Below are 18,420 nucleotides of genomic sequence, written 5' to 3'. Positions count from 1 at the left end.
TTATTTGGATGACAAATATTTTCTACTAGTATTCTTCTTATATGGATGGTTTTGGAGCATGTAAACTTCATTTTAAAAGATTTAACTATTAATATTCAAATCAAAATTAAAATAAATACTCTATGAAATAGTTTGACTTTTTCAACAAGATTAGAACTTGAATTATTTGAGATTTGGAAAAACCCTTTTATGGCCCTAGTCTTACTCCTTCGAAATGTTTTCCTTAATTAACTATTGGACCATTTGCAGGTTTTGAAGTTTCAATGTAGAATGACAGTCTTACGCAATGGATGCCATTGGCATGTGCTCGTCTAGTTTGTTTATCTGTTTCACACATTTGATATTCACTCTGAAACATTCTTCTTTCCCAAGCATAACACCGTAAGTGAGACTGGATTTATTGTTACAAAACAGGAAGGGAAACTTCCCCCATCAAAATGAATGAATACAACTTGGAGGTATAATGTTAGAATCAGCAAGTTTTCCTCCACAAAAAGATGTGAAACTCAGAAGATGCAGGTGGTATAAGAGATTCCCTGTTCACAAATTATACTGACTGTTTCAGTTTGGGAGAATGGGATGAGGATATAAGAAATGGGAAAAATTTACACATCTTTTCCTCAACAGCTAACTACGACCCTCAGGGGTCATTTTCATACTGCTATACCAAAAGATTATGTGCTGCAACTTTACAATTCTATCCTACATAATCCAGCTGCTTTCATCCAAATTAAGTGTGTAAAATGTACCAGGTCGGTCAAAATTGGGTCCTTCCGAAATTCTTGTCAGGCTTCTTCTCCAGATGGGAAACTCTTCTTTTCCACGGAATTTCCCCAAAGAAAAAAAGAAAGAAAGAAAGGCTGTGTACTAATCGTCATCATCTGCTAATAAGGCAAAGGAGAACGGCATGAACTTATAACCATCCCCATGATAAAACTTGTTTTGGAATTCTACCCAGTGAAGACGCAATGCATGAAGGAATGCACTAAGAGTCTCCATCATGAGTAGTATAAACGCTGTCGCGAAGGCAAAAACTGCCAGCCCCACTAGTCGTATGATGATGTTTTCATACCTGAACTTAGAATGATAATACTCAGATAAACACCATGAATACCAAGAGTAAATACTCTACATCAAATCATAGCTATATTTAGGTTTTTCCTTTAAAAGGAAAAAGACAGCTATAAACTGGAGAAACTTGAACAGCCTGTGAGAACAAAATGAAATAGCTAAATGTCACGTGAAAACTTACCCCCAAGCGAGGAGGAGAACTTTCTCATAGAACACAGTAGATAATTCAGAGTGAGCCAAACTGCACCAACATATGAATACAGCAAATTTTTCAAGAAATATACAAAATTCGAGTTGATTAAAAAAAATAAGTAATCGATGGATTTACCTCAAAGCCCAAAGCCGAAGGTACGATGCAGTGTTAGAAACAGCACCGAGTACAAATTCAATAGAGTGTATCATTTGGTGCACAAAAACCTCACTAAAGTTAAACTCCTCGGTACGCTCTCTGGCAGAATCTGGTTGATCATCAATACCCATCTCAGAGGTTCCAAGTATTCCATATGTCCGACCTTGAAATCTCTGAGAATCATCAAAGGTGCAAGAGAAATCAAACCTTCAAGATATTAAGTCATATTGATAGGCAGTACATGAAATTGTGCGAAAATAAATACAAAAGTAAATTAGGCTCTCCTTCCTCCCCTCAGATCCTGTCAATATATAAAACCATATTTGCTAATTCAAGTGACATCAAAGGACGCCTAAACAACATCTATACAGAACAGATGACAACCATTTGGAGTACATAATGAAATTCCTGTTCATTTTAGGTGGGATCTCGACTGAATAAGAACTTTGTTGCATTCTCATATTTGGTTAAAACAGAGAAAATAAAAGCAAAAATGGAAAGTCTGACTGGAACAGATCTGCTAGAGTGAGAAAAGCGAAGGAGGATGCTAAAAGGTACACAAGAAATGGGTTTTCTGAAAACAAGCAAAGGTATCCCAACTTTTCTCAAAATTTTCGAACAAAGGAAGAGCAAAAAACATTTGGAATATGGATTACAATCTCAGACAGTCACCTAAGTGTGCACAAGTAGCTCTAATAGTGTAATCACCCTATCTACACAGCATATTCCATACTGAAATTTCCCATGAAGTAGCTTCATCTTAGGATATGAGAGCTCAATGACACAAAAGAAAGCCAAATATCTCTTGGCAGATAATACTTAACAACTGAAAGCATTAATACCTCCATTAGTATATCAAACTTATATTTTTGGCTATTCCTTTCTTACCACTTATTTTAGATAAAAACCATACTCTCAAAACTTGTCAGGCTGATTAATTTAACCAGACAATCATGGAAGGGTAAATTTAGAAGTTCATTCAAGCAACATATGAAGAGTAAAGTCACAATCATGGAAGGGTACATTTAGAAGTTCATTCTAGCAACATATGAAGAGTAAAGTCACAATCATGGAAGGGTACATTTAGAAGTTCATTCTAGCAACATATCAAGAGTAAAGTCACACTTAAAAAGGAGAAGTATATCTTCAATAAAGTAAGATACTCAATAGTAGCCTACTTGACTATTACTAGATTTTATGGCCTGCCAACAGGACCCCTCACTCTCCAAGCAAAAAAAAGAAAAAATCATTAATAGAAATTAGAATTTCCTTTTTAAAAGTTTTTCAATTCTATGCCACTAAAATGTCTCCCAAGAGAAAACAAAAGTTATTTCTGGAAAGGGTCCAGGGTTCACTACTTTCATCTTTTATCTGAATCAGAAAAGAACACAGTACCTCCATGTGAAGTTTCTTCAAAATAAAAGGTTTTGGGAAGAGCATCCATGGAACAGCAATGAGTGCCAAAAGCAGCAATATTACCTGCAACAATAATTGTTAACAGAGGGGTACAAGGACGCAGACATATTCTTAGGCGTTGTTTGGTATCGAATTGTGTGACAGACAATGGAGAAAAAGAAACTTCATTAATGGTTTTGTTTTTCATATTTCTTTGTTTGTTACTTGTTCTTTCTATTAGTTGCATATGGCACCTTTAATGCATACATACATATATATTTAACTAATCATTACATGTTATTTATAAAAATTATGCCAAAGGCATTTTTATTAAAAGATTCAGACCCCACTCCAAAAATCCCAAATGTGGGATGCAAGTATTAGAAACCCATTTATAATTAACTAACTGACAATATTTTCACAGATACTTTTGTGGTAGTACAATTCTACCATACCCCATTTAAGAACCAAACAACCTCTAAGAGCACATGTTCCGGAAATAGAAGGGTACCTCATACCTGAAGCACACTCTGGCCCCAAAACAACCTATTTTCACCAAGAGCCTCAAAAGGACTTAAGAACATATAAATCATAACATGATATAGATCTGCTTGAGAACCAGTGCACCATTTGACAACAACGAGAAGAGAAAGGTATCCAAAGAGGCTGTTGAGAAAGATTATTTGTGGTATAAACTGATACCTGACAACAACCAAACACAGAATAAATGACAACATACAGGCAAACCATGAAAAAAGAGAGAAGAGAAAATGATTACACACTTAATATCAATTGAGCTGCTGAAGAAACGTGCATTGAAATAACTTAGAATAATTCCAAGATTCATCTGGGCCACACCCAACAAAATAGACATCTTCATCTTCAGAGAATTCAAAAAAGGAAGCTCTGAACGGCTGCCTCTCCAGCTTGGATCCACGCCAAATGGATATGGATCCTTGTATTTTATTAAACCAACTGTTTGTGCATCACTGTAATGTACACACAGTAATGTCAAGATACAATATTGTATCAATCATATTATGTAAGAGTATACAACACTTGATACATATGTATACACTTGATACAACTGTATTCGTTGATACACTTGATACAAAGTGAATACGTTATTTCCTCATGAAATTGTAGTTAACTTCTATTAAGAAAATGTAGCATGGTAATTATTGTATACCTGCATGTAGCATCTCGGCATTTGTACGCTGAGTCACCAAATATGTGAAAGGGAACTGAGAAGAATTCATTATATATCAAGCCACAGTAAATTGAAAATATTGACATCAACAGGAGTACATAGCGACCACCAAAGAGCATCTCCATGAAGCTGCCAAGTTTCTGCCAGAAAAAAGTTATTTGATTCACTAAAGGAACATAAAATTATATGATTGTTATAATTCATCCCTCCAAAGAAGAATCTTAAATTAATAGGAGTATTAACCTGAGAACTAAGTTTGCTTTCCCTTGCGATAAGAACTAATGCTCCCAAGAGCAAGCAGATTCCATGACCCCAGTCCCCAAACATCACAGCGAAAAGGAAAGGAAATGTAACAATGGTATAAACAGCTGGATTTGCCTCCTGGTATTTGGCAACACTGTCAAGAAAAACAGCACTATAAGTGTTTTCTGTTTGGATCAGCATAAGTGCATAACATATGGATATTCATATTCATATATTCTATCGAGACAAAAATGAAATTTAAATTTGTCTGAAGAGCTGAAGCATTGCTAATTTAGGCATTATGTACAACTACAACCAAAAATCATGGCGTGCATTATGTTGAAAAGTAGAATCTTTTCTATTAAGGTTTTATTTTGCCTATAGAAGCTTTAGGCATATGAAAAATAGTTTTGAAATAAGTAAAGGTCTTACTGCAAAAATGAGTGAAGCGTAAAATAAAACAGCAAATTCAATAAGTTTTAATGTGCCACCTAATACATCATCAACAAACATGTCTATTTCGAGTCATGACATTAGCATCATCTCCCCTTTACATCTTCATAGGATACAAACTTGAATTATGTTGAAGTAATTTCAGATGAACATGCTGCTATCAGTAGAATCAGCAAAAATGATGGAATAGAACTAAGGCTGTCAACAAACATGTTATCCCCATGACCTAACTGCGTCAACTAAATCAAGACAAGAACATTATGTCCACATCATTTTCTTCAAATAACGAAATGCTACTGCATGTTTAACTTACCCATACGCATCAACAATTTCTTGAAATGCATTTGTGAATCTGTTTGTCCTAAAGTATGTTGGAGGTGACTCCACGGCATCCATCACATGAAATATGATGCCCACTTGTGAACTGCTATCAAATGTCGCACGTTGCAAAGCCTCTTGTATCTAAATTTTCACTAGTGTGCATGTTAAAGCTCCATATATTCAACTGCTACAAGAAGAATTAAAAGAAATTTACCTTGGTCTTTGCAAATATTGGGCACCAGCCCTCACCCACTAGACACTTCTTTGTAACATCGAAATTCAGCATATTTAAAGTGTCATACACAGCTTTTTGTGTTTTAACCTAGAAAATGGTGTTGGAGCAATTAACTCATTTGTCAAAACCACAAGGTGCACTTGCTCCCACCAGACAATAATAAACTACAGTAAAAAGAAATAACTCCAACTAATTATATTCACTCTTTTCTGAAACTGAAAGATTATACAATTATTCTATTCACTCTTAGTCTCTTACCATGTTTATCCATTTTGTAAGGTGATATCCGATAGAGGTCAAAGCTTTATCTCTATGTCGCAGGCCAGCATCCAGAGTGGTTTCTAATTCAGACAGCCGAGACAACACCTATAATGAAGAAGTTTATCTCATTCAGATATCTTACTCTAGAGAATTCAAGAATGAGCAATCACAAACAATGTATGCGATGTACATTACAGTATGTCTAAACAGATTTGGGGTTGGGACTTATTGAAGTGCAAATGCGGCAAATCATGCTGAGGTGATTGTGGAATAAATGTGAAGGCAATCAGACGTAGCACGAGTGCTAGTAGGAGATAACAGAACATTGGCCCATTCTTGATATATATTATGGCGTTTAATGTCAATCGACACATAAATTGAGGGCAACTAAAACTTAGCTTGGTTGCATTAGGCAGAAATACCATAAAATTATCCATTTCCTACTAACAATTTTTCAACAAATTATGCAAAGATAATTAATACACAAAAAGGTTCAATTGTAATCCTGATGAAACTCCTTTCCATTAGAAACATACTTCTTGAGTTATCTGCCTCCTCTTAGTCGTGTCTTCAGGAACAGGATAGCAATTTGCACTGAATGCCTCACAAATTTTCAGTATTTTCGTTCTCGCCTGCTCACCTGAAAAGAATACTACAAAGACTATTTTTTCAACCTGCAGAAGCAAAGTTTATGTTAACTATACGATAACCTTTATAATCAGGCTGTTGCCTTTATGCAAGGATCCAACAAACAAATAATAATAACAACAACAGTAATAATGCTATATCCACTACAATTTGTTTGTCCTGCTTAAATTTTTAGTCCATTTAAAAAAGAACGCCTCTTTCTCTCTTTTTTTTTAGCAACTCTTTAATTCAAACTTTCCACCTATCATGTTTAAGACCATAAGATTGAAGGGCATTTGACGTGTCTTTCATTTAAGACCACAAAATTTAGCAGTATTCTTTACTTTCTTAAACTAAGTGTCAAGTCAAAACAAGACAAAAGAAATTGAAAAGGAGGGAGTAAAATTAATAATAGATAAAAGCATATAGATAATTAAAGAAACCACATTGCATTAGACAGAGGGAGTTAGAGTTTTCACATTCCAAATAGGGAGAAATGCTTCTACTCTTTCCTTATTTATTCTTGACTCATGAGTAAATCTTACGCATTTTAGCATTTTCCTTTATTTAGAACTTCTCTAAGTGAACAAATTCCTTTTGTGCTGACCCATGTTTAGAAAGATGGCAGTGGAAATGTCCAAATAGAAGGGTTCAATCATATTGGAAGTTCTAAAGAAAGAGGATGACCATTTCATTTGACGAAGGATCCAGTATTTCATCATCAGCAACTGCCTGATTGAAAAGCATATTACCCCTTGTAGCACGAAATAGCATTCTTTCAAATTGAAGAACCTTGGACTTGCAGATAATGCCACTAATAAATCTCACTCCAGATTGATTTGACAGTTCTGAACGCATCTCCTGAAGATTGAAAATAACTTTGCTGAAAAAGTTTTAAGGAACTTAATCATCATTGAATTAATGATATAAGTACTCAAAAGAAAAAACTGTTATTTGTGCAGTTACCTGCTCAAGTAATGATGCTGTATCTCCATGGTTATCATTGGAGTATACATTTTCATCCAATTCTATTTCCCGATCAGTTGTATGACTGCTACTTGAAACAAGGAAGCCACTAGCCTGGAGTGATAGTGACCAAAAAAATAGTATCTCTGAAAGAAATGATTACATTTTAAACCAAAAAGAAATAACTGTGGTCCTACAGGTAATTGTGATGAAGAGTTGATCTGAGAAGCTTTGAATGTCAGTTTACAAGTTCAAACTTAGAAGACAAAATGATAGGTAAGCATAAACAACTACAACATAGCTAGTGTAGTCCCACAAAGTGAGGTCTGGGGAGGGTGGGTAGAGCGTACGAAGACCTTACGCTACCTCAAAGGTCAAGAGATTGTTTCCAATAGACCCTCGTGTATGCGACTCCATTATTGATTACAACAAAAATAATCAAAATCTTTGCTCTCTTTATAGCAGCTTTTTAAGAATTCCAAGTTTCTGACATAAATTAAATGCCTCAAACAACTCAGAATCCACATCATTAATGCAGAAATCATTCTTACCTTGAATACTTGCACATTAACAGAATGACTAGAAATCAAGGTAGAAATGTACCTTCTGCAGTACCATCTTAAATTCTAGCAGCTCATTATATGATTGCCGCAATTTCTCACTATTAGCATTCATTTCAATCAACTCATGTTCATGCTCTGCAAGTTGAATCTGAAATTTATAAGAACCAAATTGTCCATATGAGCTTTTGATGAATTGGAAAAGCTACTGAATAAATCCATAATTGAAAAAGAAAAAGGAGGAAACTCATTTATCAGCAAGTAAATTAAAACAAGAAAGAGACCTCTATTTCTTCTAATTCAGTATCAGGTTGGGAAGCAGGAAGAGGAGGCAGAAATAGACCGGCTTTGTGTATCTGATCTTTGAAATATCGTAGTTTTCTTGCCATCTCCACACATCTTTTTACCTACAAACGTCACCCAAGATTGTAATTAATAAAAGCAATAACAGATCGATATTACTCATTTCTAGGTCCGATAAAGGCGAGAAAGAGCAATTCTAAGCAGCTCGACATAATTTCACAAAATTATGGACTAAAATTTCAGTAAAAAGAAGTGATCTTCTCTTTAGCAAAGTTCCAGCAAAAGTTAGCAGAGATAGCAGTTTGTCAACAATACAAGCACATTGAAACTTGTCAACAATTTAGCTGATTATAGTCACAATTCCACTTTAGTAACAAGCATGTAGAATTTTGAAGATGAATTTACTGTATCCAAAGAAATTCGTCGATACCTGGTTTACAAATGTTCTCTGGAAAGGACTCTTTTCGGCATTTAGCTGCACAAAAGAAGGTAGCTAATCAGATCATTTGCTGGATAATGAAAATAAAGCAGCTTAGATGGAGATAAAAGTCAGGATAGCTAGATCATAAAAATATAATAATATTTAAAAGTTTGCCACATCCCCTTGAAGATGACAAAGTACTTACAAATATCATACAAATATTGAAAGGGACAACAACATTATAATAATGAAAGACTGCATCTCATCTTCAAGGGTGTGGATAGTTCTCTCTGGCCTTACTCCAACCAAAAAAAAAAAACCAGCAAGGTAATTTGATGCCGTTGAAACCTCACCTCGATTTACACAAATAACACATTGGATTATTAGAACAACTGTATTAGAAGAATGAAATTATTAGCTTCCCCTCAATTTTGATACTCTTGGCACTTAAAAAGTGATCAAGTAAACCAGTCTGATTCGAATTGATCCTTACTAGATCAATGAATTCATAAACTAACTTCCAAATCCTTCACAACCTAGACTACTAAAACTACAGAATCGTTACTTAGTCAAAAACAACACTTTCCTGTTACATTGCATTCCACATAACCAAAATCACTCTCGAAGACTAAGTATTCAAGTAAAAATCAAGCCAATTAATCACGCAAATATACTGAGTGACACCTCAAAATCATAAAACCACAATATCAATCCTGAATCAACAATCAAACTTCAAAAACAAAAATTCACAGGTAAAAAGATGAGTACATCACGGAATTGGAGTAGTCCGAGTTGGCCAAGGTAAGTGATGGCACGATGAGCGGACTCAGCAGGAATGATAAGCTGAACGAAAGTCATCTTCTCCGAGCGCATCAGATCCATTAGCGGCATGTTGTCTACGTACTCCATTTTTTCCGGAAGGTAACAATTCACCTAGTAGACAGAGAGAGATCTATATTCAGATCTACTCTCTGAGAAAGGGTCACCACGCTCTTTTCTCACACTTCTCGCACTGCAATTGCAAATTTAGTTAAACTGCGCTTTCGTTAACAGTGGGCAAAGGTAACTGCCATGGAAATGAATTTGGTCGACATCTCGCATATTTCGCACTTTTTCCTACTTTACTTTTCATTGGGATAAAGATAAAAAGATATATACGCATAAAATTCTAGTGCGCGCTGACTTTAAAGAAATTAAAATACACGCTGACTTTTATTGTTCATTATGAATGTATCATCTAAAATAATTTGAAAAGGAATTATAAAATTGCCAAATCGAGTTTATGTTTTTTTTTAGGAACACCATTATAAAAAGAAAATTAGACTAAAATTTTCTTATCAGAAAATAATTTCATTTATTAATAATATATTGAATTTTTATAAAGGATCGGAAAAAGTGGAATTTAAATAAATATATTTTTGTCCTATAAAGATAGATTATTATTTTTTGCAAGACTCTCAGATGAAATGAAGTGACACTCACAAAGCACTTTAAAAAAGACACACAAAAGTAATATGAAGTGTAGCAAAAAATAGAGTAAGCGTAATAATTATAGAGTATATTAATATGACAAATAAAGCACAACAAATATCATATAGTAATAGTAATTGAAGAATAAGAAACTACAGGAATAATACTAATAATATCAACTAACTATCAAACGTACTAAGCGGAAAGTAAATCAATTATATCTATTTTCTATCTTTTTAATTTGTGATCTTCATATCTCCTTATATTATCACATTCAAAAATTTTGAAGTGATAGAACTTTTCTATCTAAAAAAAAAAGAAAAAAAGTTTAGGGATGGACCAAAACTACAATATATCATAAATAATGGACTATTAGGGGTCTTTTGGTACAAAGATGCATAATGCAGCGATTACTAATGCAGGGATTATTTTTTAGCAAGTGTTTGGTTCATTATTTCCTACCTAGTCTTATATTTGGTTTAAAACTTTAGAAAAAGTTTATTTCCTATTATACCCTTTAGTTATTGTGAGATTATGTTTCATTTAACTAATCAAGTTAAATATTAAAAAAAAATATAAAAATATTATTAATTTTGAGGTGTGATATGTCACATGGTATATTTTTAATTTTTTGTACGTCAAATATACCTTGAACTTAACATGAATTTAAGGCTACTTAAATAGTTCAAATACACTTAGCTTATTTTAAAAATAAAAGAAAATAGTTCACGTGGTCAATTGACGAACTACATTTAAAAATAAAAAAACAAAAAATCAACCCAATATAACAACTCAAACATGGAGAAAAAAATATTAGTTTGTGAAATCATCAAATTATATGGAATAAATTTGGAGAATTAAACGAACATTTATAAATATTCTCATATAAATAAAAAAAGAACATGAATTACCAAAAAAAAAAAAGGAAAAAAGATTTGGGGATAATTTAGTCATTAGGGGTCTTATCCAAGGATTGCTAATCCTTGGATTAGCTATCCCTCCCTTTCCTAGGATAAAATAAGACCTTGTATAAGGTATTAGTAATCCATGGATTAGGTAAAATAAAGTAACCAAACAATGTTTTTGTTGGACTATATTTTAATCCATGAATTATTTTGATTAATACTTCCTACCAAACGGATCCTTAATGCTTTGTGTATCATAGAGGACTATTAATGCGTTGTGTGGAGAATAATGATGACTTTGAAGTCTAAATGGAAAGATTAGGGACTATTTTAAGCTTTTTCTCATGATATGTCTCCAAGTCTCACTCCTTATTCTTCTTTTCCGTTTCTTCCTCCGATTCGAGTAAAACCCTCCCTCGCTTCACTCCGCCGGCAACTCTTGCCGTGTCTTCAGCCGCAAATTTATGTAAGTTTCTCGGGTTCCACCAAGTTAGTTTTTACATTTTCTTTAATTTTCTGGAAGAAGTAAAAGTACTGATGGAAAATACTTTCTTCCTAGCAAATATCTAACTTTGTCCCAAAACTTACTGTCTCTGGCCATTTGTATTGTGAAGATTTTGTAAAAACCTCTGTATCTGTCAGCAGTGCTAGTGAAATTGAAATATAAAATAAAATAATGTGTGGAGTAATTCACTCTTGGCTGTAAAATTTCAGTAATTCACTAACTTCAGTACATAATTTGTATAGAGTATTTTCATGAAATGTGATGCTAAAAGGTGCTCTCCATGTCATCTAGTTATTATCCGAGCTTCCATTCATGGCTTGATTTGTTGTCCAACAGTTCTGTTATGCTGAAATTATGCTTGTGTATTTGCTGAATTTTTCAAACTTTATGTTAAAAACGATTTGCTTCTACCTTGTGCTTTGGGAACTGTCTTCAGAGAACTAATTGGAAAAACACAGGAGTATTTCTTATATCAAGCTCTGTTAATTAGGTAGTTAACTATGTGTCATTTCAAACTAGTTAAGGTTGGACATAACAATCTTTATGTAGTCATACTATTTTATGGAAAGATTCCTCTTTTATCCGGATGTTGATTGGCTAAACATATTAGGCCCCTATTAGACTGCCAAATTGTTACTGGGTGATGTGAGAATGTCCTTACAACTCTGTCTGACGTCTGAACTGATATGTGTGTGCGATCACACCAGCTGGAAAAAATATTGTTTATGTTACTTATGTAATTATTTAGATTCATCTGCACATAAGCATGTATTATAAGCTGCATGTATCTCAGCCGAGCAACTCAGAGATGAATCTAGACATGTATCTAAGGTTGGGAACTTGAAAGATTAAGATTCTGAATTAAGAAGACCCAAAGGAATTACTGTGTTTACAATGCAAACATAGAATTAGAAAATATTCCATGTTACTGATGTTTAAGGATAAGTTGATTATGTGAATCTCTATCAGGTCAATTATACCGCTTCCGTTACTAATGTTAGATTATCAATTGTTTTCTGTTATGGCAGGATAAAAATCTAATGATTCTTGTCATTGGCCTGAAAAACCTCCTTCATTATTTTGCCATTAATAGTCTGTTAATATCTTCTTATAAGTCCTAAATTTCAGACTTCAAATTTGTCAAGTAGATAACATTATTATTGTGTTACAAAACGGGTGATGGCAGTGTGCTATGTCCTGTTTAAGTTTTTGAAGGTTAAGTTACAAATCTGATAACTGAAAACAGATAGACCAACAACAACAACAAACCCAGTGTAGTACCACAAAGTGGAAAAGCAAGTAGCCCAATACAAATAATTTTCAACCGAGTTACAGAAGGGACTTTTATATTCTTTAATTTTTTTTCCTTTTGCTTTCTCTATGGGAAAGAAGAACAAATCAACTATAAGCAAAATAAGAATTAAGATAATTTCACAAGGTTGGGTTGAGGTTTTGACAGTACTTCCTCTTTCCCATTTTCTTCATATATTGACCAACCATTTCTGCATGTCTTTCTTGTTTTCTTGTAATTTCGAAATTCAAAACCTTCATTCTCACTGAACAGCAGGATTTTCTTTGAATATGAGATTTTCTTGCATTCCTATGATTGGATAATCCCTGGTTGATAAGGCTATTGCTAAGACATCTGGTTTCTATAGAATGGCTGCTGCCAATGGCTCAAGTGACTTGTATTCAGAGATGGAGGTGGACGCATTTAGACGTCTTTTCCCTTTGCGCTATCATGAGCAGCATCTTCTCAAATCGGTCCGACCTGATGCTCGAAAGCTTGGAAGTGCTAGAGATACAACACTTGCACTTGGTTTGTCGAATCATATTTTCAATTTATTAGTTGTTATTATATTATCTTTTCTCAGGATTTGTCCAAATATACATGTCTATAATCACTGCAGGTGCCGTGGCCTCTGCTGAGGGATCAGCACTGGCAAAGATTGGCTCCACTGTAAGTGTATCATATGTATCAATTGCTTCTTTAATGTACAGGAGCTTCCATTTTTCACTTGAATTTCTTCTGAGTTGATTGATCATCTTGAATCAATCGCAGACGATGCTGGCCGCCATCAAAATGGAAATCATGACACCAACTGTTGAATGTCCAGATGAGGGATCCATAGGTAAAAGGTCTCTCATCTCTCAGCTCTTATTATCCTATTACCCATATAGTTTCTGCTTATGTATATGATTATATTGTGATTGCAGCTATCGAATTTCACATGCCTCCCATTTGTTCTCCCCTTGTACGGCCTGGTAGGCCTGCAGAGGCAGCATCAGTAATTTCTAAGCAGCTGTCAGACACTATCTTGAGGTAAGTAGTAATAGCTTGCAGGTGCCCAAAACTCTTAACGCTAAATATCCTTTTTTTAAAAATAATCTGAATTTGGAGTCTAAGAGCCTGTTTGGATTGGCTTTTGGCTTATTTTTGTTATTTTTCGCTTTAAATAAGTGCTTATAAGCACTTTTTAACTTTACCCAAACACTTCAAAACTGCTTAAAAGTTATTTTGGCTTAAAAGCACCTAAAATAAGTCTATCCAAACGGGCACTAAATATTCGTCTCTATTTCATTATGTTAGGTATTTTAATATTGACCATGCCTTTTGGTAATTACTGATTTGGTTCTATAATTTTTTGAGCGTCTGGTAATCTAATACAACAAGTCAACAACACAAGTTTTTTTGTTCAAGGTTCAACTAGACCCACTTATGATTTGCAGCAAACATAATAATCTGATCGGGAAAATCCTCCTGCTTCAAGCATCTTGAATGTGTTTCTAGTCTTCGAAGGGGTTATTACTTATTGTTAACAAATTGTAGTAGCTAGATCAAGACCTAATTGAAAATGAATTAAATTGTTGATTGTGTCATAAAGACCCTTATGTCGACGCTCAATGTCCGCCGGAAGAATATGTGCATCTAAAAGATCTTTTATACTGTGCCAAACAATATTACCAGACAACTAGAAGCAGCTGCTTCTGGACAAACTTTATGTCACAACTTACAAGGGAGAATATTCTTCTTCTTCTTTCTCCCGAGAGAATAAACTTTGCATGTCCCTTTGGGGACATCCGATAAAATAATATTTGCATGAATCCTTGTTCTTCCCAGAAATTCTTGGAACTTAATCATCATTCAATCAACCCTCCCTAGACCCCATTTGTGAGATTACACTGGGTATGTTGTTGTTAATCATCATTCGATTAACCATGCTTCAGTCTCACACTAGTTGGTAGTCTGCCATATGAATGATCTGTCTCCATTTGCTCTGTTTGGAACTTAATCATATCTGTTAATACTACTCCTACAAAAAGCTTTATACCAAGAAGTATCTCTGGTTGTGGATCAAGTCTAACTTTTCTCTGTTTTTCTTAAAAAGTAGAAGTAAGAAAGAATTACTTCGATTGTTATCTTCATGGCTCTGTTTACCCTTCCTATTTTAGGTCTTTCCTCTTGGCACATCTTCTTAATATTTTTTTCTTCACTTTCTGTTAAGTATGCCTGTACAATCTCCTTAATAAGCAATTGAAATGTTTGCAGTTCTGGCATGATTGACTTGAAAGAGTTGTGCTTGGTTGGAGGAAAAGCTGCATGGATGGCCTACCTGGTAAGTACTAACGAATGTGAAGATCTTGTTTTCTTGCTTTTTCCCCTTGTCCGTAGAAGAAGGAAAAGTTTATTCCTTAATTTTACGTTAATTGAAGAGTTAAGTCTTCAGAATAAGAAACAGTGGAAATTTTTGGCGTATCTAGGTTACCATTTTCAAATATGTCACCCCGTAAGGCCCGTCCCTCAAAACGCACATTTGGACTAGTTTTTCACTTATTCATTGTTGGTCTTTGAATCTTCCCCTTTATTTCTTCATTTTATGCTAATTCAAACAATTTTAGACCATAGGCATACTTGTTGGTATTAATTCCTATGGCATATGATTAATACAGGACATATACTGTTTGGATGCTGACGGTTCTCTGTTTGACGCTGCATTACTATCTGCAGTTGCTGCCTTTTCGCATTGTAAGTTTGCTATTGCTTGGATTTTCTTGAGTATTCCTGTAGTCATTACTTGTCCCATGAGAGACAACAATATTGTACTTTATATCCTGTCTTATTTTGAGATTGGAAAAGGACGACATGTTAAAACAAAATTTTTGAAAGGTTTTCGATATCAAAGTTGAAAAAGGGTAAGAAAGAAGATGTTTTAGTGATTACAAAAATATTTATTATACCAAACAGGCGACGGTAAAAAGAGGAACAGCTGTCTGCGCAAGCTCATAGAGCAATTAGCAATATGTTCAAGGAGCAATTATCTGCAAGAATCTGGCCTGCATATGTCATGTAATAAACCTTAGGGGAAGGCCAGTCTTGAGGAAAATAAAAAGAGAGGGGACGAACTGTTCTTAGTTTAAGCAATAGGTCAAAAGAGCAATCTTCTGCACTTAGTTTTGGTTTGTTAAAAGGAATATCATGCAATAAAATTATGAAGCCATTACTGAGAAAGAGATGAAGGAATGAAGAAGAGTGCACATATTAGGTGCAGTCATGTGATTTTATTTTAAATTTTCTCAAGGTTGCAACCATCCCTAAAGGTTAATAGCTCTTTTTTTGCTATGTGGGAAGTGAGTTTTCTTCTGAAGTGTTCAAAATTATATGCACTGAGCTCTTTATAGCTGTACGTATCATTCGGGGAAAGTTGATTATTATATGGATGGAATTTTACATAGGAAATGATTTTTTTTTGCAGTGAACATTCCAGTAGTGTCTTTGAATGAAGATGGGCGAATAGTTCTTGTCTCTGAGGACAATATCCAGTTGAAATTGGAGAAGCAGCCTGTCAATACAGAGAAAAGAAAACTAAAATTGAACTCTCCACCATTCTCCTTAACGTGCTTACTTCACAAGAACTACATCCTAGCAGATCCTACAGCAGAGGAAGAATCTATAATGGAAACGGCTGTAACTGTGGTATTGGATTCGTCCTACCAGCTTGTTTCACTTTATAAACCAGGGGGACCAGTTCATGCCCATACATCAGTCATCCAGGTTAGTTTGCATCATAATCCTAATGCTTAACTAAACCGACAAGAAGGTTTATTTTTCTTTTCTTTTCTTTATAACGCACATGTGATACTTATCTTAGATAGTAGCTAAAGGAGGTCACTAGTTATCGGGAAACTTATTTAAGGGGACATTAAGATTTCCAATTTGGGCATGTTTTGTAATTGTCTTCCCTCCCCTCTCTATTGAGAAAAGAACAATATAGAAATACCCAGGCGTGCTGTTTTTGGATGCCTAGTTTTGTTCAGGTTTGTATTAACAGTTATATGTTATCCAAGTTGACCCTTGAGAAACTTAATCGAGATAAATTTTTCTGTTTAATATGTTTTATATTGCTATGATAATTATAAATAAGATTTTACAATCAGTGTTGTTCTGTAGTTAAACAAATCATAAGAAAACAAAACAAGGAAATTAAAATTTTCCAAACCTGTTTCTAAACTCACTTTTCTTGAGACGAGGATCTTTCGAAACAGCTTCTCTACCCCCAAGGTAGGGGTAACGTCTGCGTACACCCACCCTTCCCAGATCCTACTTGTGTGATCTCACTGGGTATGTTGTTGTTTGTATTAAAATAATGCTATTTTCTACTGTCATATTCATTTTTATAGATACATTTGTCAACTTACATTCCATTCCCTACTGATCTGCAGTGGTTCCTACAATAATCCTGTTAATAGTTCATTAATTTCTCTTCAGGATTGTGTCGCACTGGCAAAACGCAGAGTGAAAGAGCTTCAGAGCGTCTTAAATGAAGCTATTTCTGATATGGAGGTTGAGCGAAGTAGATTATCCTTGCACCATACTTAATATTCAGCAGACAGCTGGTTTGATCTTTAGGATTGAGTTCCTGAACAGCTGAACTAGTGTACTTTTTCGGGTAAATGCCTTAGAAAGGTAGCTCTGGTAGCCATTGCTTGCAAATTCAATTCTGATTAGCCATTGATTCTCAGTGGGAAATGCAGTATTTGTTAGTTCTCTTAGTTGTTTCATTTCTATCATTAGCCGCAAGTGCGATAGTTATTTCCTGTTGAGTAATAGTGATGACAAATAGGCCGATTAGATCGGATTTGGGTAGATTGATATATGATTTATGTGACCTACTTTTTTTTTAATCAGTTTAAAAAAATGATAAATTTCTATATTAAGTGATAATTTAAATGATTAGACTCACAAAAAATTTTATCATTTCATTTTGAATTTTAATTTTAAGAGTTTTTTTTTTCCTTTTTTAAACTTACCTCACATGAAATGGAACGGAGATAATAATATTAGTGTTATTCTTTGCTTGAAGAGGGAGATGTATTAGTGGGGTCCTGTATCCACTAAGGTGCGGGTGATGATGGATGATATGGTTGTTCCTTGAAACTGAAATATTCGTAAGATAGGCATGCCGCGTGTTCATACTCCAAAACTGTCTGCTGGGCCCCTTTTCTCCACCAACTAAAGCCCACTCATCCATGTTTGTCTCTTTTCCCACCTTTCTCTCTTTTTAATTTTTTTAGGAAATACTTTTATATTTTATATAATATATCCGTTACTCACACATTCCTCCATTCATTTTTACGTCCACTATATTTAAAAATAATAATATTTTTACTTATAACATATTGTTTCCGTGTTATATACTTTAAATTGATTATTCAATGTTGTATCATTTCATGAGACCTATGAGTTATGACTATATATAAATGATTATATCAATTATTGTTTGTTAAAGAGCGTGTAATGCTTACAGTAGATAAGTATAAGTAAATCAAGGAATATATACTTTTAGTTTGACGACATTAAGATTCGAAAATTTTCTATTTTATAAAACGAATAATACAGTTAGCTGAATCAAACTCATTTTTGGGATTCATATAGCTAGCTGAATCTAAATCGCTTGAGATTAAATTGTGTTTTGTTGTGGCTGTTATTTCAGATTCATGATAATTAGCTGAATAAATGAATGGGCGGAGTTATAAAAAAATAAACCAAATGACAAATATTTTGCATGTAGAATAAAATAGTTTATCTAGAACTACGAATCACATTGATTCATTTGACAATTTATT

At 34.2% G+C, this 18,420-nt stretch overlaps 2 protein-coding genes across 5 annotated transcripts; one reads left to right on the top strand and one right to left on the bottom strand.

Annotated features, from left to right (window-relative positions):
- Window positions 1-363: 363 nt before the first annotated feature.
- LOC107023597 (V-type proton ATPase subunit a1-like) lies at window positions 364-9,554 on the bottom strand. The gene is made up of 18 exons (XM_015224337.2): window positions 9,184-9,554; window positions 8,425-8,469; window positions 7,976-8,098; window positions 7,735-7,842; window positions 7,132-7,245; window positions 6,853-7,026; window positions 6,075-6,212; window positions 5,536-5,643; window positions 5,257-5,364; window positions 5,035-5,183; window positions 4,269-4,422; window positions 4,005-4,165; window positions 3,598-3,804; window positions 3,334-3,517; window positions 2,816-2,899; window positions 1,400-1,593; window positions 1,253-1,312; window positions 364-1,072 (listed from the first exon to the last, which is right to left on the bottom strand). The coding sequence occupies exons 1-18, from the start codon at window positions 9,322-9,324 to the stop codon at window positions 868-870; spliced, it is 2,457 nt and encodes an 818-aa protein (XP_015079823.1). The 5' UTR covers window positions 9,325-9,554; the 3' UTR covers window positions 364-867.
- Window positions 9,555-11,100: 1,546 nt separating this feature from the next.
- On the top strand, window positions 11,101-17,923 carry LOC107021236 (exosome complex component RRP43-like). 4 transcript variants are annotated; one of them, XR_001457011.2, is made up of 10 exons: window positions 11,101-11,256; window positions 12,954-13,114; window positions 13,206-13,255; window positions 13,358-13,427; window positions 13,513-13,618; window positions 14,846-14,912; window positions 15,247-15,322; window positions 16,050-16,348; window positions 17,063-17,243; window positions 17,658-17,923. XR_001457011.2 is itself a non-coding variant. In XM_015221852.2 (9 exons), the coding sequence occupies exons 2-9, from the start codon at window positions 12,955-12,957 to the stop codon at window positions 17,171-17,173; spliced, it is 939 nt and encodes a 312-aa protein (XP_015077338.1). In that variant the 5' UTR covers window positions 11,101-11,256; window position 12,954; the 3' UTR covers window positions 17,174-17,511. The 4 variants fall into 4 exon arrangements, 2 of the variants coding, with proteins under 2 accessions (XP_015077338.1, XP_027773930.1); XR_001457010.2 differs by having other exon boundaries at window positions 17,063-17,260; XM_015221852.2 differs by lacking the exon at window positions 17,658-17,923 and having other exon boundaries at window positions 17,063-17,511.
- Window positions 17,924-18,420: the final 497 nt, after the last annotated feature.

This window comes from Solanum pennellii, chromosome 6 (assembly GCF_001406875.1).
Source record: "Solanum pennellii chromosome 6, SPENNV200".
Lineage (NCBI taxonomy): Eukaryota > Viridiplantae > Streptophyta > Magnoliopsida > Solanales > Solanaceae > Solanum > Solanum pennellii.
Note: the sequence above shows the minus strand (reverse complement) of the source record. Positions and strands in the feature narration are given on the sequence as shown.

Coding starts and splice junctions, on each gene's coding strand:
- LOC107021236 (XM_015221852.2), top strand. CDS start 12,955: ATGGCTGCTGCCAATGGCTCAAGTGACTTGTATTCAGAGATGGAGGTG. Junction 13,115..13,205: donor AGATACAACACTTGCACTTG/GTTTGTCGAATC, acceptor TAATCACTGCAG/GTGCCGTGGCCTCTGCTGAG. Junction 16,349..17,062: donor CCCATACATCAGTCATCCAG/GTTAGTTTGCAT, acceptor ATTTCTCTTCAG/GATTGTGTCGCACTGGCAAA.
- LOC107023597 (XM_015224337.2), bottom strand. CDS start 9,324: ATGGAGTACGTAGACAACATGCCGCTAATGGATCTGATGCGCTCGGAG. Junction 3,518..3,597: donor AGCAGCTCAATTGATATTAA/GTGTGTAATCAT, acceptor GGTTGTTGTCAG/GTATCAGTTTATACCACAAA. Junction 1,313..1,399: donor CTTCGGCTTTGGGCTTTGAG/GTAAATCCATCG, acceptor ATGTTGGTGCAG/TTTGGCTCACTCTGAATTAT.